The sequence below is a fragment of the Falco biarmicus genome, chromosome 3 (assembly GCF_023638135.1).
Source record: "Falco biarmicus isolate bFalBia1 chromosome 3, bFalBia1.pri, whole genome shotgun sequence".
NCBI lineage: Eukaryota > Metazoa > Chordata > Aves > Falconiformes > Falconidae > Falco > Falco biarmicus.
In genome coordinates, this window is record NC_079290.1 from 112545200 (window position 1) to 112570182 (window position 24983).

At 53.8% G+C, this 24983-nt stretch overlaps 1 protein-coding gene across 7 annotated transcripts in view; it reads left to right on the forward strand.

The window, feature by feature from the left end:
- CASZ1 (castor zinc finger 1) overlaps window positions 1-24983 on the forward strand; it is a 208121-nt gene that overhangs the window by 107166 nt on the left and 75972 nt on the right. For 4 of the 7 annotated variants that reach the window (XM_056330668.1, XM_056330673.1, XM_056330669.1 and 1 more), the window contains exon 1: window positions 5714-5858. The exons of 2 other annotated variants lie outside the window; for them this stretch is intronic. In XM_056330668.1, coding sequence (XP_056186643.1) covers window positions 5810-5858 — 49 coding nt within the window. In that variant the 5' untranslated portion in view covers window positions 5714-5809. Of the gene's footprint in view, window positions 1-5713; window positions 5859-24983 lie in introns of those variants that run through there. One more of the 7 variants, XM_056330671.1, reaches the window with a different exon arrangement.

A 24983-nucleotide genomic window follows, 5' to 3' on the forward strand; every position in this document is an offset into this window, starting at 1 on the left:
CCCTCCACAATCATTTCTCTGGTTAAGCCTGCCCAGACCCGTGCTCACGTGGGTGCTGATGGGAGGAGAAGGGTATTTTTCAAGGTTTCTGCTAGGTTTTTTTCTTCTGAAATACAAGGATGTGCAATTTTTTTAGTTTCAATTTAGCATTGGAGAATTTTATAATTTAGTAATTAAAATCTCTGATAGGCTTTAGAAATTGCAGCTAATTGAATTTAATGGGAAGATGATTTTCAATTTTATTTGATTACCCGGACCCCTGGCATTGGTATTTATGGGAAAAAAATGGGAAATGTGCTGTGTGGGCTAAGATGGCATAATTGAATTAGGGCTAATCGGATTTCTTCGTCATGAATTTCACTATAATTTTCCTATAATTTTCCATTAGATATCTAGTTTACAAATATTCACAAAGAAATGAAGCTCTTTCGGAATGGAGATTGCTGGCTAACAGGATTACAGGGACGATAGCTCGGCACTGCCAGCCTGGGCTCCTTCAGTAATGCAATCGCTGCGTCTGCCTCACACTTACCGCCCGCCGCTGCTCCCCACACCCGCTCCGGCCCACTGCCAGGGCTCCCAAGAGGCCACAGCCACGCTTTCTCCGGGGTCTTTGCTGCCTCTTCACGGTGGTGTCCGTGTGCCACTTCACTGCACACATGCCCTTGTGCACAGGCACATGTGTCCCTGTTGGTGCTGTGCCGGCGTGTGTGCACGCGCAGCGTTTGGTGAGACCCGGGCTTGCTCAGAGTCACTTGCGTGCGTGCTTGCATATCCCCTGTGTCAGCACCGACGATGCTCAGGCAGCCTGGTTGCACAAGCAGGGCCAGCGCATGCGGATGCACGCGTGCTGCATCATGGGCATCTCTCTGCAAGTGCTCATCACTGTGTCTCATGCACAGGGGGACACTTTGCTTTCCCTCCCTGTTGCTGTGGTGGGGATGCTGCTGTCACATCCCAGAGGAGGGGTTACAGTCAGTCCCCACCGTGTGCAGTTCATAGTGTCCTCTCTCTGCTCTTGCTGCCCATTTCTTACCTCCTCCATCATCTCCCCTCACTTCTCTGCTGTCAGTCCTAACGACTGAGTGTCTGTCTCAGCTGCTCCATCAGGGACAGTCCCCAGCACCCCTCTGTAGCCACCTCAGTGCCCCCCGCAGAAGCAGGGCTGACACAGCCTCTGTGATGGGGCAGTTATAGGAGAGAGGATAACGTGCCAGGCTCCCTCTGCCTTCCCTCATTTCTGCCTCTCACTCCTGCCCAAGCTGGGTCAAACCCACAGTGAATTTATGGAGGCCATCTCTACTCCACAGCGTCAGAGTCCTGTAAAACCCATCCTGCCTCTCTGCCTGCCCCATCTCTCTTGCTTGCTGGGCTGCATGCTGAAAGCCTTTCCCGTCTGTTGGTGTGACCCAGACCATTTGAGGAGACAGTTGCTGGGAGGGCGAGTAATTACCCTGGGGGCTAAGTAGGGTAGCAGCTCCTCTCGACCCAGAGCCACCTGCCGTCTCCATGGCATCAGGCCTTCCACATATGTCCAGAGCAGGACAGTCTCTGCTAAAACATCTGTGACAGTCCAGCTCTGTTCCTGGGTGCCCAGGTGGGCATCACACCAGTGTGCTGCAGCAGCCATACACAGAACCTCTCGTGTTTGTACACTTACGTGTGACCATGTGTGTGTGCACATGGCATGTGCTCGTGTTTTTGTTTGCATCCAAGCGTGTCCATGCAGGAGCACAAGCTGGCTTGCAGCTCTGCCAGACAGAAATCACTTTTTTGTTTTGTGCTTGCCCCATGATCTGCAGGAATGGGTCTTGCCCAGCCTGGGACCTGCCCTTGAGCAGCCACTTCCTGGTGCGTCCGGAGGCCATCGCAGTGCCTGGTGTGCCGCTCTGGGATTCAGAGGCTTCTCTGGGCAGCTCCGGGCTGGCACAGGGTGGCATTTGCTGGTTTTGCACGCAGAGCGCCAGCTCTTCAGTGCCAGGTACCTTCCCTGTTGGATGCAATGCCTGGGTAGGACTATCCCCTTGCCTCCTCGCCTTGAAATCCCCAGGCTGCACTTTTAATAGCTGTAGTAAATTGTAACTAATTGTTAGTGCATTCAAACCCCTGCCACTCCTTCCCCCTAAGTCTTCTGGGCCCCTGTGGAGCACAAGGACGCACAGTGTACGTTCCTTGCTGTATGGCCCATTCCTGGTACAGTCATTCCCTCTGGGCAGTGGTCAAGAGATGAGCAGCATTTGGCTTCCAGCAGATGCTGGAAGCTGTGGAGTGCCTGGAAGAGCAGCAGCCACATGGTGGGGAGCTGGTGTCAAACTGAGTAACGCCAAGGAATAGTAAATGGCAGAAGCGATCCTGGCAGAGCCCCACCCAGCACACTGAGACTCTGCACAACCGCTTTGGCAATGCTTTCTGGGCGCCATGTGCCAATAATGTGATTGAAACTGAATTGAGAAGGAAGGAGAGAAAGAGAAGGAAAGGGAAAGAAAGCACGGATTGTCTGCTCCTGCCGCCCAGGCCCTGAGGCCTCTGGGCGCCTCCCTTGACGAAACAGAAATCAAACAAAATTACAGAAATAGGGCAAGATCATTTGCCTAATAGACTCCCCAAGCAGGAGCAGGAGGAGGAGCACGGCGCTGCCAGATCTCCAACCTGCAATCTGAGAGCCAGCGCCCTGAGCCCACATGAATCCAGAGCACGGCCCCAGGCCCCGGGGTCAGCTCCAGCTAAGGAGGGGGAAACTGCCAAGAAAATGGGCTCAGCATGAAAAACAAAGGTAGAAGAGACACAGAAAGGGGGATGTCCCACATATCAGCGTGACTCACCCCATGCTCAGCCCTGGCACACTGTCTGCGGGGAAAGCATTAAACTGTAATAATAATAATAAATTAATCATCCTTCCCCCTCCCATTGCACTTTTCATCTGAGGATCTCTGAGCACCTGGCAAACATTAATTACTGAGAGCTCCCAATGCCCCTGGGAGGGTAGGAATGGTCAAGGAGAGATCTCTTCACCTGCCACGAAAGGGCAGCCGTGGCTGGAGTGGACAGGGCAGCTCTTGCCGTGGCACAGTGGCACGGTCCAGAGAAGGATGAGGAGTGCTGCCTTCCCTCGAGTGCTCCTGGGGTCTGGGCGTGGGGCAGGTCTGGGAGCTGCTTCTTGCCAGGGCATGGTCAGAGGCAGCCTTTCCTCAGAGAGCATCCATACGTTGGAGGGATGGGGGAAAAAGGGGGGATGCTGCCCAAACAGGGGGCACAGAGGTCCCCAAGGGAGGAGAAAGCTCCACAGCCTCTGAGAGAGGAAAGAAAAAAACTTTCCTTGGGTAAGAGGCAAAGGAGGGAGTATGGGGAAATAAAACCCGATCCTGTGACTGGAGATCGCTGAGATAGGAAATCAGGCCTTGCCGTTGCGTCAGCTGCAGGGCGTGGACTTCACCTGAAAAAACACCTTGGCAAGTTGTTACTGCAAGGAGGAGTGGGAGGGACAGTGGGAAGTCTGCGGAGGGGATCCTCCGGGTGTGTTTAGGTTGGGGGGGGGGTTCATGTGTGTCACGCTGTATGGATATGTGTGTATTTGAATCTAAGTGAGCACAGAGTATAATTTTCTGTGTCGGAGTGCATATGCATGCTGTGTGTGCGTGCTGGGATGGGAGGGGTGGGGAGCATTTGTATACTGATGTGTGAACGTGCTCAGCTCAGTGCATGTGGAAGAACAGGTATCTTTAGAGGGTCTGTGTGGCTCTGTATGTGCTGTGACACATCCGTGTTACAGTGCGTGTTCCCCCTCATAAGGAGTTGGGGATACAGCTGGAGCCGCCCTCTTAGGGAACAGTGGCAGTGAGCAGAACTCCCGCTGGTTAAATATTAAGTCCATAGGAGAAGTGAAAATGGAGAAATCTGGGTGACACAAGGTGCAGTGAACTTACGGGACCTGTCAGCAACCTCACACCTGGAGGAAAGCATTGGGTCCAAACTGAACTATTACAAACCCAGGGTGAAGCAGCACAAACGTTTCTGGCACTGTTCATTGCTTCCCAGGGTAGGATATTCCCTGGCAGGTGCTGTAGCGTCTGACACGGACTTAAGGACCAGGGCAGGCTCTGATGAGGATCGTGGGTAACGCTGGCTGGGCTGGTGTCTGTCTTGGGGCCAGTGAAACGCAGACAGGCAGGATTTTAAAGGCAGCAGTGGCTGATGGTGTTGGTTGGTGCCTACGGCAGGGTTAGAAACCCAGAGGGGAGGTCGGGGCAATGCTGCTGATGTTTTGCCCATCTCCCTTAAAGCAGTAGCATGACTGCTCCAGGTGGGAAGGTGAGCTGCATGCAAGGAGCGGAGCGCTGCTTGGCTGGGCAGCCCACTAGGCAGGGCACACTTGTCTCCTGCCTGACACTGCCGTCCCCACTCAGCTTCCTGGCTCGGAGGGTCCCTGGATGCCTGCGTTTCACTAGACTTTGTTTAGATTTTTTCCTGGAGAAGCCAGAACACTTGTGGGTTTCACAAACGACTCCCCCCTCCTCTTCCTTCTCCCTGCCCTCTGGCCTGGTGTGCTGCCTGTACGTTTTGACACATGCAAATGCAGTGCTTGCCAAGAAGATGAGTTGCGGTTGCAGCACTGGGTCTCTGGGCTCAGGACACTCTCGGGGTGCAGCGTGTCCAGGTGCACAGAGCCAAGCAGACCTGGGCTTCTTCCAGCCCCGTGACCAACCTGTCCAGCCACTTTCGGCGAGTCACTTCCCTTGCTAGTGCCTCAGTTTCCCCATCCGTGCAGTGGGGTAATGATGCTGGCCTCCTTTGTCAAGCACATTAAGTTCTGCTTATAAAAAGGATTTAAGAGTTGGTGAGTTCATGTACTGCTCCCCAGCCCCGGTGAGGAGCCTCACTCTGCCAAAATCCACGGAGCCAAAGGTGGTGTGTTCACAAAAACAGCCTACAACCTGCTCAAAATACCTATTTAATCAGGTAAATAATCTGTTCGTTTGTTTTAAAGAAAGAGGCTTATATCTGTGTTTACCCAACACGCCTCTTAGAACCTCCCTCGCATTCTTTGCTACTTAGAAAAATAAAGCAACAAAAAATGAGGAAATTCGCTGCAAAAGAAAAACCACCCCTCCTGTGGGCCAGGCGCTCCCGCGGCGGGGCGGTGCGGGCTTCCTGCGGGGCATTGGGCAAGCTGCTGCAACGGGCAGCCTTGTGACACCGGCGGCCGTGCCGCCACCGCCGCCGTGCCCCTGGGCGCCCGCCCCTCCGTGCCGTGCCCCGCACCGCGCGGCCGAGCCCGCACGCTGCCGCCGCCCCCGCCCCCGCCCCTGCCCCAGGGCTGCGGGTCCTGCCGCGCCCGGGCCCCGCGCTTCGCCCCGCGCCGGCGGCTCCCGCCGCGCTCCCCGCCCGCCCGCAGAGCCGCGCCGCTCCCGCGGGGCAGGCGGCGGCGATGGCAGCGGGCACCGCGGCCGGGCCGGTCCCGGCGGGCGGCCCTGCGCTGCTAGCGCGCCCCGGGTGCGGGCTCCCCGCGCCGTGCCGTGCGGGGGCCGCCGCTGGCTGCGGGGGCCGTGCCGGGGCCGGGGCCGCCCCAGGTGAGCCCGCCGCCCCCCGGCCGGCCCCCTGCGGCCCCGGCCCCGCACCTGCCCCCGGCGGCGGGCCCGGCACGGGGGCGTGTCCGCCGGCTGCCAGTCACCGCCCCCCGCGGCGCCCGGCGCCCGCCCCCGGCCCCGCTGCCAAAGTGACTCGGGGAGGACCGGCACGGCAATGACATCAGTGCTTTAAACAACTTGTTATTCGGGAGCAATCAGCTGCAATTAGGTATTAATTAAGTATTATGAAAGTTGATTATTTAAGTGAATTCGGCTTTCGTCTCTCCGACTATGGTAAGTACAGCACAATTGTCCTTTTCCTGCCCCCGGTCCCCCGCCCGCCGCCCGGCGCAGCCCCCGCTCGCTGCGGCCGCCGGTGCCGGGCCCCCCGCGCCGGCGGTGCGGTGCGCAGCTCCCCAGCCCAGCGGCCCCCGCCGCGCGTCTCGCCCCTCCGCCGCCGCGGGGCTGGGCGCTGCGGGCAGTTCCGCCGGTGCCGGGCCGGGGCCGCCGCCGAAACTTTTACCGGCGCCGCGGCGGGATCGCGGTGCGGGGCGGTGCGAGGGGCGGCCGGGCCGAGCGGGGTGCGGGGGCGGCACCAGGTGCTGCCGGGGGCTCGCAGCCTCTTTCACTTTTCTTTCACTTGTTTTACGGAAGTTGGCTGCCGCCGCCGCTCCGGCCCCGCTCCCCCTGCCCGGCGGGGGCGGGCGGCGAGGTGAGCCGGGGGCTCCGCTCCGCAGGGTCCTTTCCGCAGCGCGGCGGCCCCCGCGGGCCGGGCCGGGGCGGCGGGGCACGGCGCGGGCGGCCGGGGAGGATGCGGAGGGGAAGTTTACGGGGGTTTTGAAATGATGCTGCGTTTATATTTGTTGTGAGTTGTGTGGGCTGTTTTCTCTTTCATTTTTTTCCCCTTCTGAGCTCTGGCGTCTCGTTGGTAAAGGTTGCTTGTCAGGTTCCTGTGCTGTCTAAATGAAAAGGAATTTAATTTATTTGGGACAAGGCAGTGTCAGATGAAGAGGCTGCTTATTACATTTAATGAGTATTTTTTCTTTTTTTCAACCTGGGCATATCTGGGATGGGTTTGTTTTTGTCCTTCCATGTGAGGTGTAAGAGACCTCCCCCACCCCTTCACATCTGGCTGGGAGGAGGAAGGTGGCCAGGCTGGGGCAATGTTATGGTTTTAGATTACAGGCCACGGTACTGGGGCCGGGCGTGTTTTTGGTTGTAGCTTTTCGTGGTGCGTCCATGGTTTTTGGTCAGGTATCAGGACGGGGAACAGGGCCTGGCCTGGTGGTGGGCTGGGCGGGTGCGTGGGCTCAGCTGGGTGGGGTGGTGGCCAGGGCTCCGTCAGGCTGGCCCCGATGGCAGCCGGGCTCCTCAGGGCTCAGTGTGCCAGCCCTTGGCCAGCCTGGGGCAGGGTCTCCTGTGGATTTCACAAAGTGGGCAGATTCAGAGCGTGGTAGGGATCCCTAGGGCCACATTACCTCCCTCTTTGGGACCCAGTCCCACCACTGTGGACCCATACCTGCTAACACAGCCGTATCTGCTCCTCCAGAATGGTGTAAACCATGCTCTCCCATTAAAAAACTAAATGGCAGCGATGGGCCAAACAGGCCTGCACTGGCGATGCGCTGTGGTCTGGGTAATTACTGCTGGAGTGTATGTGTACGTGTGTGTGTGTGTTGCTTTTTTTAATAAGGAGTAAGATGGTAATAAACTGGTTGATGATTGACTGGGCCTGAACTATGTACTCTGATGTTGTGATTGAGAGGATAATTTTGTCATCGTTTATTTCATTTATTTATTTATTTCTATCATTGATATCAGGAACCAAGCGGCTCAGGAGCTGCTTCCACCCGTGACTGTGACACGCTGGCTTTGGTTGGGTCCAGCCGTGGGCGTGTGGCTGCCTCCCTTCTAGATCAAGGAGCTGGGAGGCTGCGTGGGCAGCCCAGGAGTTAAGGATGTGGTGAAACTGCAGGAGGGCAAATGCTTTAAAGAGTAGTAAACAGTGATTTAGCTAGCCCTGATCTCCATCTCCAGGAGCCGTGGCAGTGCGGAGATGGGATCTGCAGGCAGCTGCCTGGATGCTGCCGGCGGGGCTTGGCCCGGGGCGGCCGTGCCCTCCCGGGGAGCAGTGCCCCCTGCCGGCTGAGCCTGGCGCTGCCCGGGGGCCCCCATGCCCGGCCCCCCAGCCCGGCTCCCCCAAAAAGGGACGGTAGAGCTGGCCCTGGTCCCCCAAAAAGGGACCTTCCCTCTTCTTGGGAGTGCTGTGAGCGCTCGGCCTTCCTGCCACTGCACCCAGGTAGTGCGTGGGCTTTGGGGCGCCGGTATGGGAACCTGGGCCTGCAGTGAGCCATGGAAATGAGGATCTGGGAGATCTGTTTAAGTCAGCATTACGGTCTGTGTGTGGGTGAACCCGTCTTGTCATGATCTTGGGGCAAAGACCTGCCCCATAATCACCACCTCTAACCCTTATCTACTCGGGCCAGCTTATCTCCCGCAGTCGCTGCCTCTTGAATGCTCTCCAAGCCCCATGGCTGTGGCTCCCCCGAGGCAGTGCCCTGAGGGCTGCTCACACGAGCTGCCAGCTGGCAGAGGCAAGTCCAGAGGGGTTTCTTTCCCAGAGGGACTCAGCATGTGGGGTCTGACAGTCTGCTCTTGTGGAGGGCTTTCTCAGCCCAGTCAATCCTTGCATGGACCTTCTAGGGCCAGAAGTGGTAAAGGGCTGGAAAGAATTCATGGACTGAGTCCATGTGCCCAGGATCGTGGCAAGATGTTCTATGATTCTATGTTCCCTACATGTGACTTTCTGTAAGTCTGGTTGTAAATATCTTGAGTGACTGGGCACCTGTCACTTCCTTTGGGAAACTGTTCCCCAGCCTAATTATCCCTGGTATGAGATTGCAGGAACTGATCTCAGAATGGAGACTGAGAAACCTATGGTAAGCGGGTGGAGAAACACCTAATTTTCCACTCAAAGAGCCGTTTTGTGTCTTTGTTCTGTCACATCACTGTTGTTTGAAACACCCAGTGGATAGGAACATCACCTCTGGGCTGGTGCCAACTCTTCTGTTTTAAAAAAAAATAAAATTTAAAATTATTTTTGGCAGCGCAGATTTTTGGAGAGACGTTGGCTCGGTCAAGGTTGGTATTCCTGTGCTGAGCTCATGATCTGCAGAAGGTTCACAAGCAGTTTGTTTGGGTGTTGAGGCCGCATTCCAGTAGTCCTGTGAGATGCTTGTTGGGTGGAAAGCATTCAAGTGCTTAAGTCTACCTAGTGAAGACCCTTCCTTGAGAGAAGGGTTTACCCAGGCAGGGATTAACCTTCTCATCATGGTGGTAAGCAGGGCCCAGCTATTACTTGAAGAAGGTGCTTCAAAGCCACTTGAAGTGTGTAGGAGTGTTTCTACTGGTTTGGTGCTATAGAGCGATAACTCACAGAAAGACCGGAAAACTGATCCCTGAGATAATAAACTTCTGTTTCCCTGCCTGCACCCTGGCTGCTGGGTCCTATTCCTTCCAAACCAGGTCTGCTACCAATGAGTGGGGTCCGCTAATGCGTGCAGGTACTGCATCTTCCGCTGTGAAACACAGTGCCCAAGAAAGGGAGGGGCAACTTGTACTAAAACAGGCTCTGAATGATACAGATACCTCAGCTGGAAGGGATCAAATATTTAATATGTAGCTTCCGTATCATGGGTTTCTCTTTCTGTTTTCCTGGACTATTTATGCTTCCACTCCGAGTCCTCCGTGCCACTATGGGAAAGGCCTATCTGATCTTGGAATTTATTTCAGGGCTTTTGCCTTGTCTGTCCCACTTCTTGCGCTGCCAGAGCGCTTGGCTGCCTTCACAGCAAGAGCCTTTGTGGCCACTTTGACTCTCCCTCTGACATCAGATCATACCCCTAGGCTGCTGTGTAACGTACAGTTTAGGTTTCCCTCTGAAAAGTTGATTGAAAGTATGTGGAAATTAATGCAGAGTCTTGTGGGAGGTGAAGACAAGCATTGCTGTGCTGCATGTCCAACCTCCACCTGGGCTCCTTCCCTCCCTCCCAGGGTTTGAAGACACGGCCGTTCCCAGGGTTTGGAGAGCTCAGGTGCCACCCAGGGCTCAGCTCCCAGAAGCGCTGACATTGCAGAGGCTGCGCTGGCCGATCCAGCTGGGGTTTGGGAGAACCAATGTCCTCGTCCTCAGCTGCACTTTGCAACGCAGAGGGGGCAGAGGAGGCTTGGCTGGAAGCAGGGGAGGGGCAGAACCTACCGCCAAAAGTCCCACACGGCACCGTCTCCTCCCCTCTGGTTCAATGCGGACTGGATCAATTTGGACGTCTTCAGCAATAAAAAATGCCGATGTCGTCCTAATTCACCAGGCCCCGAGATGACAGCAAATTTACATTTTTTAATTAAACTAGCAGCCAGTTTTTATGAGAGGGGGCTGGGTTATGCAAATCAAATGGTTGTGTACGAAAGATTAGGAGAGTTTGGGAATAAATTCCACAAATGCTAATAAAAAAAAAAAAAGAGAAAATGAGAGGGGGGAGAGAGAGGGACATTGTTCCATTAGCCCCTTTTAGACTGATTTCCCTAGGGAGAAAGCAATGGGGGGTGAGAGATGGAGGCAGCTTTCAGAGACAGGTAAAATCCATTTTGAGGATTGAGAGCCCCCTGGACCAGGACCTTGTTGCTCCCCATTTCCTCTCCCAGGGCTCGCAGGGGAGATGGAGGCAGACATCAGTAGCAAAAGAAAAACTTGCTAGCTTCTAATCCCCGTTCCTGCTTGACCAGTGATCTTACAGGCTGAGGCTGGGGAGCTGCCTTGGGTGACTGCAGCCTGGTTGAGGACATGGAGGAGATGCGTGGTGCATAGCTGCTGGAGGGGCACGGGTGGGTCGAGGGCCAGGCCAGGTGATGGTGGTGTTGCAGGAGGGCAGACGTGGCAGGGTAACAGAATGGTCCCTGGATGGGCAAAGCCCAGACTCTGGCCATAAGTGAGCACTGAAGCAGCTACCCAGGGCTGCTTCGGATGGGGAGCGTCCTTGGACTGACAGGTGGGACACGGGGCAGTGCCAGTGGCGGGGATCAGGACCCTGGGGCTTCCCCCTTGCTTCTGTGCAGCGTTTGCTGGTGGGCTCCCGGTCCCTGGCGGGAGCTTGCTGGTTAGGCAGACAGTAAAACCGATCACAGGTGCAGGGCTGGGCTGCTGTTCCACATAAGCACAGGCTTCATCTGTGGAGCAGAGTGTGTTTTGGAGAGGGCTAATGATGCTCTTCCCTCCCCAGACTGTAGGACCCTGTTGCCCATTCACAGGGTTCTCAGTGGCCGAGTCCAGCTGTTAACTTCTCTTCCCAGTGTGTTAATCCGGCACCAGCCTTCTCCACTTTCTCAAGAGACTTCCCATCTTTCTTCATATGACAGTTCCAGAAAATAAGTTTGTCAGGCCTTTTTGAGAACAAATAGTTACAATGAACCAAAACCATGTACTTCACTTCTGTAAAATATGTTCTTGTTCAAGTTTCCCAAAGAATTCTGAGTTCTCATTGCCTTTTGGGGGTTAGGTGTGGTGGCCAAGTACCAAAGCAATTGTTTGCTCTGCCACGGAGAAACACAACCAGAAAATGTCTGGAGGCTGGGAAACTGCTTAAAGCTTCCAGTCCTAAGGCAGTTTCATGCTCAGAATAAAAGCTGAACAACCCATGTAGGCTGGCAAGAGAGAGCAAGGGGTGGAGAGAAGGAGATACAAGGGAAAAGGATGGGAAGATGAAAAAGTCACTGGGTGCACTTTATGGCAATCCCCTGAGGATTTGGTGCCTCACTCGAGAATTTTGCCATCCATTCCTGGTTTTGGGGTGTGAAATGATGATTCATCTACATGCACATGTTTTGCTTTGGAGAGGTGACATTTTAGTAGAGCTTCTTGTGAAATCAATAAAAACACCATGCTCTACTAGAGTGTTTCTGGAGGTGTTCCCCACACCCAACACCTACGTCCCCGTCACCCTGTCCTGCACATGCACATCCGCCCCGGACACTTGCGCACCCCTGTGTTCCTGGACACTCGTGTGCCCTGTGTCGGCACTGTGCTGAATTTCGTGTTTCCCAAGTTGCTGTCTCACGACATTGCCTTCCTCTGCACATGGCTCTATGCCCTTGCGTCATCGTGATGATGAGAGGATCTTTCTTAGCAGCAAGGGGAGATTGGTCTGGTCTGTGCCCTGCATGTTAGTGCTGCTGCAGTGTGTCCCCCACCGTTCCTGCTGCCCAGGGGGAGCGATGGCCTTGGCGGTGGGCTTGGTCCGCAGCCGCAGGCAGGCAGGCAGTTGTGCGGGGGATTTTTGTAACGCAAGTTTCTGAGCTGAACTAGTGCCAAGTTCAGCCTAAATCTAACAAAGAGAGTTCCAGAACAGGTCTGTGAGATGTGGCAGAGTCTGAAGATTTTGGTGTAGGATGAATAACTCCTGATCTATGAAGTGGGCATAATCATACTCCCCTGTGCAGCCCAGAGCCAGGGCTGGGCACTTCAGTGATGGAGATAAGTGAATGAGGCCTGGCTGCGGTCCATGGATGAGTGCGGGGGTCGGGCTGCAGCGCTCCTCCCTCCGGCCGGGGTGTGGTGGCTGGGGTGTGGGAGAGCGGAGCCAGCTCCCACTTCCCGGGAGCTCCTGCACCCACCTGACCCGTGGCACCCTCGACGTCCCGGCAGCTGCAGCGCCGCAGGCTGCAAGCACCCGTGGGTCCAAAGTGAGCTGTCATGGACCCGCAAGGGGGGCTCTCTGGCACCTGGGCAAGGAGGTGCAGAGCTCCAGCTGGGCTTTTCCGTTGTAATGGTGCCGTGGTGTCAGCCCCTCTCCCAACACTGGCTGGGCCAGGGCAGAGCAAAGGAAGAACCAGGAACTTTTAGCTTCCATACATGGGAAACTGTCAAAAGCCAGGTAGCAACACCAGCTTTCGTCTGGTATTTCCAGAAAAACCCGGCAGGGCCTGGCATCCCAGGGCATAATTTATTATGGAAAAATAAAATAATAAAGTCCCAATCCCTTTGAGGCCTGAGTCATAGAAGCATCTTCTCATTAAAGCAGCTCCACCTCTCCGCATGGTGTTTGCCAGCACCATCCATGCCTGTAAGAATCCACTCCCTGAGCCGGCTCGCCCAGGGCAGCCCTCCTCCTCCTTGCTGCCTGTGCTTCCCCAGCACCCCTCTCCTCCAGCACCCCTTCCCCTATCTGGAGGAGCACGAGCAGCTCCACACAGCAAGCCAACTTCTCCCCAGGCCTCCCTTCTTGGAGCCAGTGGCATGTTTTGATGGTGTGTTTTGTAGACAAATGTCTTCATCTTTTCACCCACCTTCCACCCCCTGTGCTATCATGTTCTCTGGGCATGGCCCTGGCTCCCGCATCCCCCTCTCCCTGCCACGTGGTGTGGAGGTGTGTGTGGTATCTTTCCATGGCTTGAAGCTCTCTTTCAAGTGGCCCTCTGCAAGCAGGGAAAGGAGAGGAAGCTGCTCCTGGAGTAATTACCATCTGCATGTCCCGAAGGCAGGCAGCAGATGTTAGCAGAGGAGGACCGGATTGGAAGAGGGTGAGGGAACAGAGGCTGGGGAGAGAGGGTCTGATTTTTCTTCTTGATTGCGTATGAGTATTTTCAACAGAAGCTCAGTAGGACAAGAATCAGAGTTTTGCAAGCTGATCCATGCACTTGGAAACTTTCAGAGAAAGTTCCTTTGCTTGCTCTTGCTGTGCTTTCAGTCATTCACCCTTGCTTTTCTCAGCCTTTTTCTATGCTGCACTGTTTTAACTTCTCTTGCTAAATAGCTTTCCTTTATGTCCTCCTTCCTCTCCTCATTCCCACAGACCCGTCACTCTTTGTCACCCTCCTGGACTTCCCATTCTGCCTTTGATTCTGTCTTGGTTTCCCTTTCCTTCCTCCCCCCTGGCCCTCCACCTCCCTTCCATTATCTTACTCTCTTTATTTTTCATTTCCCCATTTGTCTGTGGGCTGATATTCAGATGAGCAAACTTCTTCCAGTTAAAGGAGGTCATGAATATTACGATTTTTCTATCAAACAATGAAATATGGCTCAAATTACTCTAAAGAATAGGGCCCTTTTCATAAACCACCTGCTGTTTTTTTTGAAAGAAAGCACAACCACTCGCCTGTGTGCTTCAAGCAGTTGTCTCTCATCTCCACCTCGCCAAGCTTTGCCATTCCAATTTCTTCCTCTGAATTTGCTGCTCTTGGTGGAGTATGTCTGCTCTTCCCAGACTGCCAGCACCCAATGAGTCTGGGTTTGGGCAGGTTGGGACAGGAAGGTGATTCTGGCAGGATCCTCACTACTTTGAATGATGGTTTGTGATTGTGCTTTTTTGATTGCGGTGTGTTTATTTTGGGGTTTTATTTTTGTTTTCAACAACATTTTGGTCTGAAACTCATTACCTCTCAGCTTGACAGAGAGAGGGATCTCATATTCAGATGTTAGCACTCAGCGGGGTGTGGAAATGCACAGACACCACTGCCTTCTCCTTGTCTTGCTGCTGTGGACCAGCCCTCTCTCCCCATGGTGAGGAGGGCTGTGGTGGAGGTGTCCTGCTCAGGCCTGGACACCAGCCTGGGGCTGTGCCTTCACGGTAAGCCTCTGTGTGTGCCGAGGCTGAGCTGAGCTCTCGTTCCAAACTGATCTGTCAAGGCTGTCAAGGCTCACTGCTGAGGCTGGGAGTTCAGTTTGTCTGGCTGTTCCCAGTGAGGTGAGGGCCATGTATGCAGCACCCCAAGAGAGAAGTTAGAATAGATCAGTGCTGGAGGTGAGCCCCTGAGCCAGGCAGGTCCCCTGGTGGGGACAGGGGTCCGCACTGCTGTCCTCTTCCTCCTGGCCACGTGGCTTCGGAGCAGGAGCAGTGAGGACAGCAGCTGCAGATGCCTTTCCTCCTGAGACCTTAGAAAGCCAGGTATGTGCTCCATGACATCCTGCTTTGCCTGTGGTCCTGGCTGGGCTCAGCCGGACAGTGCCCTGCCTTTGCCAGCACCGGTGCGGCTTGGCCCTTAGCCCTTTAGTGGGGATGAGAGGAGTGGTGGAGCTGTGCCCCAGGGGCTGGAAAAGTGCGGGCAGAAGGGTCTCTGCACTCCCTCGGGAGCTGCTGCAAGGCAGGTGGGCAGTGCCACAGAAGGGGACAATAGAGGACACCAACTTGTCTCAGACTTGCATTTTGTTTTCAGTCCAGCCTATTTATATTCATCACAGTTGCTATTTTTTCCCCCAGTTACATGAATGTGTCTTGCCCTTGCTACCTTCCATCTTCCCTGAGCAAACCTTGCCATTTTTCACATGTCTGTCTGGGAGGTGCATGGCATCCTCCCGCGTGGGCAGAGACCACTCTTCTCCAAGGAAGCAGCTGCCCCGGCGGTGTGCTCCTTCCAGGAGCCCGGCCCAGCCCTCCCGCCCTCTCCCACCTGGCCCCACGTTTCCCTGGACAGAAACGGCATACACCGCCTGGGCTGTGTGAGCACGGAGTTTGTTTTGCCAGGGTGACCTGTTTAATCATCTCATTTTCTGGTGGCCGTTTATTCCTCGTTTCCACGGTTACAGCCCCATTAAGAGGAGAAGCAATAAGGCAGCGAGTCAAACAGGTAATAAAAACATTAAAGCCATGTGCGCATTGGGAAGGAGGGAGGGCGAGCAGCACTCAGTGAGACGAGACAGGCCATGCCAGGGAGACAGAAGGGTTGCAGGGAGCTTGTGCTGCACAGTGTGGTAACACCCAACTCAGTTCCCAACCTCTGCAGGGGCCTGGCTGCCAACACAGCATCCCACAGCATCCTACCCCTCTCCCTTGGATTGTGCTGCCATGCAGGACAGTGTCACTGCCACCGGTGCACTGCTCACACCATTGCTGTGCTGCTAATGCAGAGCTGCGAGTAGCCAAAAGCACTTGAAATCAGAGTATTTTTGCAACTATATTATATCTCAGGGCTGTGGCTGGAAATGAGTCTGGCAAAACTCATAACTTGCTGTTTCTGTTTAGTTACGGTGATGCTGGTGGACCCAAACATTTGCCATTGTAATGGCTCTACCATGGTACTCATTGAGGTACCTGTATTACTGATGTCAGCTGTACTGGTGCCCTGAGGAGCGTGGCTCTGCAGAGCTGTGCTTCTGCACAGTTCCTAAAGTAGTACTAACTGTTAAAAATACTACCCTAATGCATTTACAACTGGCTACCTAAGCCAACACCACCCAGAGTATCACGGCAGTGGTTTGAGGCTTTCCTAGGTAGAATAAGTATCTGTTTATGGAAGGGTGTATTTCTGCAACCTCCAGGAGAAGGTCAGGCTCCATGGAAACAGGATAGCTAGGTCTCTGCTCCGTGGCGGCATGGGGGCTGCCAGCCTGTGACTGCGGCGTGGGGAGCGGTGGGGGATGCCTTATGACCATAGCTAGAAATGAAGGGAGAGCTGTGGAGGGCAGGCAGCATAGCTGTGAATTACCTCTCTCCTGCCAGCAGGAATCCCCAGATTTCTGCTTTTCTATTGTGGGCTCATAAAAGGAAGGTAGCAACATTAAGCAACCTAAAGCAACTACTCTAGAGTGAGGAGAAGGCAAAGAGTCCTGATGTCTCAAGAAAAAGGAGGGAATTGCCTTCAGAGCGGCTCACTTTCCACCAGGCAGTGTTCCTCAGGGGTCTCAGTAGGTGGGAGCCTTTTTTCACTATATGCTTGTTATCCCAAACCTGACTTTGTCCACAAGGAGATTGTGGCCTGTCTCTCTGGGGAGATTGCAGGCTAGATGTGCTCTTGGGCATAAAATCTGACTACAAAAGCCAGCAGAGTTACTTTTCCTTATCATTTCCCAGTGGCCATGGAGGCCAAGCGGCACTGGCTCTCAGGTGAAGAGATGTTAGTGAGTGAATTGACATTTTTAATACTTGTCTTTCATGTGAGGGCCAGTAGCCATCTCTGATGGTCGAATGGAGATTGAAGTGATATCACTAAGAAATAATTTTAAAACTTCCTTGGACGCTGTAAGCCAGAAGCTTGGATTTTCAAAGTCACGCTGCGTTGGCCAAATTTTGTTTCTTTGGAGCTGGAGGTTTATCAAAATTGCCACATCTCGGAGCAGCAAGGAAGGTTGGGCTCTCTGGAGACCTGCCCTGGGCTGGAGAATATAGACTTTGTGAAGCTGCTCTTCGTTTCAGACAGTCTGTAGGATTGGTCTGTGAGCTGACTTGGTAATTATGAAGACGATTCTCCAGGACTCACTCCCTCTTACTGTAGTGATGTGAAAGGCCCCATCCGTTCCTGAGAGTGGGGAGAGGGGTTTGACCTTCCTCTGTGTGATCTCTGGCTACGCTGTGTTGTGCTGCGTATTACACAGGGTAGGTACAAACTCTGATGCTTTATGCAAGCTGCTTATAAGTAATGGGCTTAGGAAAAACAAGCAAACTGCGTAGCTGAAAACTCCCCTGCTCCAGATGGGTTTGAGCTGCCAGGTCGCTGTCGTAAAGGAGCAGGTGCCTACAGGCTGGAAGGGTTCTGGCCTTTGAACGAGGGTGTGTTTCACTGTGGATGAAGAGGTTAAATATAACAGTCTCCTTCATATAGGGAGCATATAGCCCTAACAACAGAACAAAAATAACTCAGAAAAGCAAACAAGAGAAGAGAGCAAGAAGGTAATCATGGAAATGCAGGGAAACGGAGTAAACTAACTGAAAGGATGTTTTACCTGCTAGCTTTTCTCTGTGGGAATAGTCTGCCTCATTACAGCCCCACTTTGCCATGCTGTTTTTTTTTTTTTATTTATTTCTGTCATTGTTTTGGGTTTTATAGTTTCTTTTCTCTGGACTTTATCAGGAAACATATTTGTGGTGAGTGCCTGTGAAAGGGCCTGGCTTGCTGAGTAAATGTTCAACGTGGAAATGAGCTGTGTGACCTTGAGGGGGGGAGAGGGAGGAAAGCTGAGAGAAATTCATAAAAAGCTGAAAAAGAAAAGAACAAGGAGAAGGGAGGGGAGAGGAAAAAAAAGATAAAAGGCCTGGCCGAACTAGAAGAAGTCACACAGGAGAGAAATATTGGTCTTTCTTGTTAAAGCGGTGATTGGACATGTAGTATTAGACATCTTAAAGAGGCCCGATTCTCAGCTGTGCTAAGCACTGACACTTTGAAAAATAGGCCCATTTAAGGTGACTCCAGTTGGGCAACAAAAGTCAGTAGTCACTTTAGATCATCTTGGCCTGTGTTCAGAAGGGTGAATTTTATCCTTGGCAAAAGGCCAGCGGGAGGCCTTTCTGTGTACTGTTCCCGTTCCCAGAATAGGACCTGGGGTGGCTCCTGGGCCTCACGCCGGTCCTTTGGGGCAGGGGCAGGAGCCTCTGTCCCGAGGCGCTGAGCCGAGCCTCGGCCTGCCCTCCCCACGCCGGGGGCAGCGGTCACCAGCTGGCCTCATGTGGCACAGCCCCCGTGTTCTCGGGTTCATAAACTGGGCCTGGATTTATTTGTGGAGTTTTGTGGGAGCTGTGGGTGTTTGGGAAAGGTGCCAGACAGCAAAGGCCCCTGTCCTCAGTGCAGGGCTGGTAAGGAGCCACAGTGCAGGCTTCCCCGGCACGCACAGGGTCCCTCTGGTGTGTGTGGTGGAGGTGTAGGTACTCACTTTTGGGAACTGGCAAGGATCTCAGTCAGAAAAGACCATGAAAACACTGTTGTGAGGAAAATGAGTAAGAAAATTTGGGCAGAAACATGCTGCCATTGCTACTGGAGATCAAGATGTGAAGTCCAAACACACTCTGGAGTTTGGGTTTCCAGAACTGCGAGGTTTGCACTTGAAGGCTTTTACTTCAGTCCCACATCTAGTCCTGGATGATCTAAACTGGATTTTAGAATTGTATTGTAGGGATTGGAGAGAGGCGAGCACTGAGTTTTTGCAGGTTTGTATTTTTCTTTCTGTGTGGGATGTTCTCTAGGGTGTCCTTAGTATCTTGATGACACCAGTGCGGGGAAGCCCCTCGGCTCTTCAGCTGCAGCATTTAGCTCTCGGCTGCCCGTTCCGTGCGTCACAGCAGGGAGCTGGGCACAGGAGGAGCTGGCACCCAGCAGTCATGGGGGACTGGAGCAGAAACCCTTGCACTGGTCTCCGGGCAGCTGATGACTTCAGCTATTTTTTTGTTGTTTGAATGCATGAAAAATGTTTGGATGCGTTTAGGATCCCCTTACAGCTCATCATATTGTCATTTCTTCGGCTCCCCAAATTCTCTTCATTTTCAAGAGGGGAAGTCTAACTTCACTGGCATCAGCACAAAACAAAATAGCTGCACTAACGATCTTTGCATACACATCTTCAAATTTTTCGTCATTTGGCGGGGGGTGGGGGTGTGTGTGATTTCTTTCTGCAAGCCTGAAAATTGTAGAATTAGATTTTCATTGCTCATATGGGAGAGCCCTACTGTGTAGAGGAGAGCGTTTTTTGATTTCTTTCCAGTTGGAGTGTGTGAAATAGTAGTGAAGAGTCTTTTCTAGCGATGACCTCAAAGTAATTTCTATAGCAGTGCAATGTGATGTCAGACAGACAGTATGCAGCTGGGTGGGAAGTGCAGACAGTGGGGGCATGAGTGCCTGACACAGGGGAAAACCAGCATAAATAAAAAACATTAGTCCAAGGCTTTGGGGGGGAACTAGAACAAAGTCACCAGTGCAGGTGCCAGCGCAAGGAACTGTAACTGTACATTTAATAGCTTCGGATGTTTGCTTTTATGTGACAGTTGCTGTTCAAGCAAGCAGATTGGAGAATTCCAGACTTGCATGGATTTCAGGGATTTTATTTGTACGTGTTCTGTACAAGACATTAGTGGGGTGGGAGCACAGGGAGTGCATGAAGCAGGAGGAGGGCCCAGGATCCTGCTTCTCCCTGCCCTCGCACTCACTATCCCACACACCTTGATTTATCCACACATGTTCGTTTGCTGAGCTGAGCCTTCCCCGCATTCCTGTCTCCTTTCTGTCCGCTGAAGTCATTCTTCCCCCAGACTCATCGCACTCACCTGCTCCCTGCTGCTCCTGCACCCCCAGGAGCATCCTCTGTCCCATTCCCGCATAGGCACATCCTCTGCCTCTCTGATGATGGTGCCTGGCACTGACCTGCTCAGCCAGGGAGCTCTGCAGCCTGACCCCATGCTGAAAGCCCCAGCTGGAAGGCAAGCGGCTGTGCCCCATGCACCTGCCCTGCCTGGCCTCCCCTGCCTGGCTCTGGGTTCAACTGCAACTGTCCAAAGAGAACTGAAAGGCAGAGGCATGTTTTCACAGTTTATTCTCCAAAAGGAAAGCCTGCAAGGGGTGAGGGGCAGACTCCTTGCAGCGAAGGTGTTAACAAATAGCAGGTGATTAAACATGACAAGCAGTGACATTTCTGTGTGGGGTTCTCAGTACCAGCAATGCCAAGAATGAAGCTATAAACCCTGACATTTTGTGTTATGCACTGAGGTTTTTAATAGACATCTTTCTCTCCCTCCCCCCTGTTTATTTCTTTTATTCCTTTTTTCTGTTCTGTCCCCTTCCCCCTTTCCCTCTCCTCTCATCCTGACCCTCACCCTGGCTCTGCCCCAGCCCAAGTGCCCCACGCCTCCTCTTCCCATACCTCCCTCCCTGCCCTTATCTTTGCTTTCTTGCTTTACCAGACTCATTTGTCTGATGGCTTTCACTTTTTCTTTTGTTCCTCTCTTCTTCCCTGTATTCTTGTTACACTTTTCCAAGCTTTTTTGCTTTTTGTGGTGCCATTCCCCCTTCCTTACTCTTCTCTTCCTTCTCCTAACTCTGGTCTCTGCCATATGCACACACTTGCAGTCTTTCTCACACATATGCACTCCCACACTTCATTGCACACACACCGCCACTTTCAGCACACTTTTCTGCTCTCCCCCACGCACTCGCGCTCTCTCCTGCACCGTCTCTCACATGCGCTCGCACTTGCTCTTTTCTTTCTGTGCTTTCCCTCTCCTGCTCTTCTTTGTCTTTGTTACTCCCTTCTGCTGTCACCCTCCCTCTGTTCTTTTCCACTCTCTCCCCTTCTCCCTCCCTTTCCTTTCTCTTTTTGGGGCCTGATGTAATACGCTAACCATGGGCAGCCAGGCCAGTTGCTTGTCAGGGAGCAGGTGTCCCACCCCTGAGTGATGTTTTTGTTAATAACATTTTTGCCCTGACTCAGAAGCTGGCGTTTTGGAGATCGGTTGTTGGGTTTTTTTTAAGGACAGTAGCTGAGGAGGCTGTGCTTTTGGGAACAGTTGCTGGGTTCGTACTAAAAGGACTGCAACAGTTGCTCTGCTGAGCAGCACACGTTGGAACAACTGCGGATTCTCCCCCCGCCCCCCCCCCCCCCCCCCCCCGCCCCCCATATCTATCCAAAGGGCATTTGGAGGTGACACCCAATGCACCGTCCCCCTTACAGCCAGCTCTAATTGGAGCCAACAGGCTGCTGCAGGCTCTTGGCTTTAGGAACAGGGTGCTCCTGCCACCGGAGTTGGCCCTACCCAGCAGCCGGCTGTATTAGAAAAAAACTTTCCTCCTCTGCCTCTGCTGCCTTCTCCTGATGGGGCTGTGGGCCCAAAATTAGCAAAATGCTGGGGGTGACCCGAGCATTCAAACATAGAGCTCTCACAGAGCTCCACATTGCCAAGTCACCTGGTCTCCAGGGCTCAGCGGTAGTGGCCTGGCTGCGTGATCTGAACATAAGGAAGTGGTCTCCAGGCACAGAAAGGTAGAAAGGTTTGGTGGCAGTCGTCTGCTCCCCAGTACATGGCCTGCCTGGCTCACTGCATTTTACCAGGCTGTGATCTCCTTCGTGGAGAGGCCAGGGAACAATGCATGATGCTTCCCACTCAGCAGGATGGAAATTGCGTGGGCTGACCCATCAGAGCCTGTCTTCTCTGCTGAATCAGCCTGGCTATCAGCACCAGGGTCTGAACCTTCCCCATCTGGTGGCCCCAGTGACAGTCACACTGCCAAAGCCATCGTGAAGTGCCACGTGGGGACTTGAGGTATCTCCAAGAGGCTCTTTGAGCTGCACGGCGATTCCTTCTCATCCGGCTGTGGGAGTCTCTGCCTCTCTCCAGGTCCCTGGAGAGGATCTGTATGGAGCTCCTGGAGAATTACCATGCATGCGCTGTCTGTGATGTGTGTTGGTGGCTTACTGGCCCATCGCTATAGCTGGCACATCTGTGCTGAGAGCATCCAGGGCAGGCAAGAGGCTCTCGTGGGCAGACAGTGAGGACAGAGGCTTGAGGCAGCCTCCATATGCAGGAGATCACTGGAGCCCAGTATAAAGGGCTCAGCAGGTATTTGAAATGAGTCCAAACTAAACTGCAGCTTCAGTCCTAGTATTTTCTCTTCCTTGACTCTGCAGTTGCTCTAAAAATCAAAATACTTCCCCCTAAAGGCCCCACCTTCCCATAAATGTGCCTCTCCCTCCCTGTCCTCCCAGGTCTTATTGATCAAGCGCCACAGACGGTGGCTGCAGTTTGAGTTGCCAAGTAGGGCAGATCGATAGAGAGTTGGTATGGGATTTTTGGCAGCTGGGACATATATTTGTCCCTCCTCCCCTCCCACCACCCCTCCAGGAAACGGCCAGCCTCATAGTGAAAGCAGGTGGAGCAAAGCTCCGTCCTTCCACTTTCCTCACCTTGTCCTTCCCTGTCCTCCGTGTGCTGCAGCCACCGGGACTGGAGGGCTCTGCAGGAGCGTGTGTGAGGCCGCAGAGAGCACGCAGCACACGGTGCAGGAGTGGTCCACTCCCCTGTGCTGGCTCCACCGGCCCCTCATTGCCGTTTACCCTTTGCAATGGCCAAGTTCACCCTTTTGTATACGGGGGCAGTCCTGTGGGTCATTCTGGTGTCCCCAAGAGCAGGATTTGGCCTTCATTGTTTGCACAGTCCTTTTATTTGACAAGGGCTTCTTCCCTGTCTGGATCCAAAGTAACTCCCCTCTGCCCTTCTTTCCTGCTGTGGCCATCAGTGCTGATGTCACCTTTCTGCAGATGGGGAAAGCAAGGCACGGTGACATGGAGTGGATTCCTGGAGGCCAGAGAAGGAGTCAGTGCTGAAGCTGGGATTAGGGGCCGTGTTTCTGGCTGTCCTTCACCAGCACTCAGCCCCTTGGCCGTGGACCTGGGTTGGTGCTTCTTCCCCACTCATGGGGCTGCCCAGGGCGCCCCGTCTGTGTGTACCCAAAAGCTGTGGGCGAGCTTCCAGCATGAGCTGGGAGCCAGTGGCAGAGGGGAGCAGTGGGGGAGGATAGGGGTGCTGTGCAGGTCCTGTCAGGGGAGAGCGGTTAGCTCTGCCTTAAGATGTCCTTAACCCTTGCCACCCCTCCTGGCTGCCGAACCTCTGACAGGTGCTGAGCGCCGCACACAGTGAAGTTAATGAAATGAGTATTTCGGGGAGGGGGGAAGGGAGGCTCTGTACTGCACCCTGGGGCCCTGGGTTTATTAATGGTGACCTGCCATTAAAGACTAAAGTGCTAACCTGGTCATATTTAGCAGCTTTCAATGGTATCCCAGTGGCCTCCGCCTGCAATATCAACTCCTGCCTTCCCCCGGCAGCCCCAGGCCGGCAGGAGCTGACTCCAGAGTTTCTCTGCTAGGATGAGTCTGGTGGGCAGCACTAAGAAGTCTCTGTGCTGCTGCTGCCAGACAGATTTCCACCCCCTCCTGCTGCTCTGAGCAGCCTCCCCCTCTTACTGCCAGGTCTTGCCAGGGAGCACTTGGAAAAGAGGACCAAATCCTGGCATCTTCCTTTACTCAGACAGAGCCTGGGGGTCACTAGGAGAGGGAGACGTGCCAGTGTGAAGCTCACAGGTTTTGGCCATGAAGGAGAGGCATACTCAGGCTCTGCAGAGTGCTTCCACAGAGCTCTCTGAGAAAGCACTGGCAAATTATCCCTCCATCGTGGCAGGCTGGGAAATGAGGCAGCAGCTCTGCCAGACCTGATTAAAATAGGACTAGAGGCTAACAGCTTCAGGTCAGAGCAGTGCTCTCACTGCTACTGTCCCTCTTGCTCTGGTCCAAGAGGGACTTGGAAAACCCAGGCATGGGGGGCAGTCCCCCAGGGGATGACAGCAGTTGGACATTGCAGTGACAGGCACTTTAGAAAGATGCTGGGGGCTGCTGCTGGTCCAGGCAGGCATCAGTGTTAGCAGAAGAAAAAAAAAAGCCCCAGAGTCTCCTTGGAGCTGATTCTGCTCTTGATGCCTCCCCAGAAGCAAGATCCTGCTGTGCTCTGTGTGCCAATTGAGATTATTGCCTTCCCTGATCATTTCTTCCTGGATTAAAAACTCAGCACAGAGTATTTTGCCCTGTGTTATTCCAGGATACCCATTAGAAGCTCTGTGTGGTGTGGACCCTGGCAGAGGGATCGGGGAATCACGGGCCATCTCCAACTCAGGCTGATCCTGCTGCTCAAGATGGGAGGTGGAGATGCACCTGCCCCCTCACACCTCTGTTTTGCCTGGGGTGAGGGCATGAAGACTGAGGCCATCAGGGATTTTCCTCTCTCCAGCAAGCCCTGTGAGGCACAGATCCCTCGTCCTCACAACCCTGCCCTTCATGTGGGCACGTTTGTCAGCGTGGGCTTCGGGCCATTCCCCAGCAGAGCCAGCGAGGGCAGGGGCCTTGTTCCAGCAGAGCTCCAGCCCTCGCAGCCTCCCAACAGGACGAGTGCCGGTTTGGCAGCCAGGCTGGGGGCAATCCTCGCTCTCTCGTTTGGCTCTGTGCCCCACTTGATCCGGAGCCAGGTTTTGCTGTAATCCCTACATCCTGTTGCAGGTCCTTAATCAGCTGGAGCTGGCCTGGAAAAAAACCAAAAACCCAAACCCCAAACTGTTGTGGTTAAATCTCCCCACTCCTGGGTGGTGGGGAGGGGTGTGCAGCAGCCTTCCCTGGCACCAGGAGGCTGGAAGGGCTGGGAGAGATTGCAGCTCCCTTGCTGCGGAGAGAAAAGGATGAGCGTGTGTTTCTGCTGGGGGTCTCCGCAGGACCTGCTAGTTGCTGTTACCCAGCGAAGGGGATGGCGCCGGGTTTGAGGCACTGGTTCCTCCTGTTCCCCCACCACCAGCACAGCTAGGGATGCCGCCCCTTCAGCCCTTGCTGGGTAGGCTTGAAAACTCTCTGGGTTGTTGTTGAGTTGTTTTTTTTCCCGTTTAATGCATAGAATAACACTGATGGGTCTGAACAGCTCCAGCCAGGCGACGAGGGGAAAGAATAACAAGCTCCTGAATGTCAGGCGAAATTATGGGCCATTGCTATTTAGGGTGAGTCTGGTGGATTTAGGGCCTCTCTGTTCTATTGTCCCAGCTGCTCTGAGCATTGGAGCAGGCGAGACACAAGTCGGGAATTTTATTGCAGAGCATGTGCCGGGGAAGGCTGGTTCTGAGCGTTTCCGGAGCTGAACAGCAGCAGTG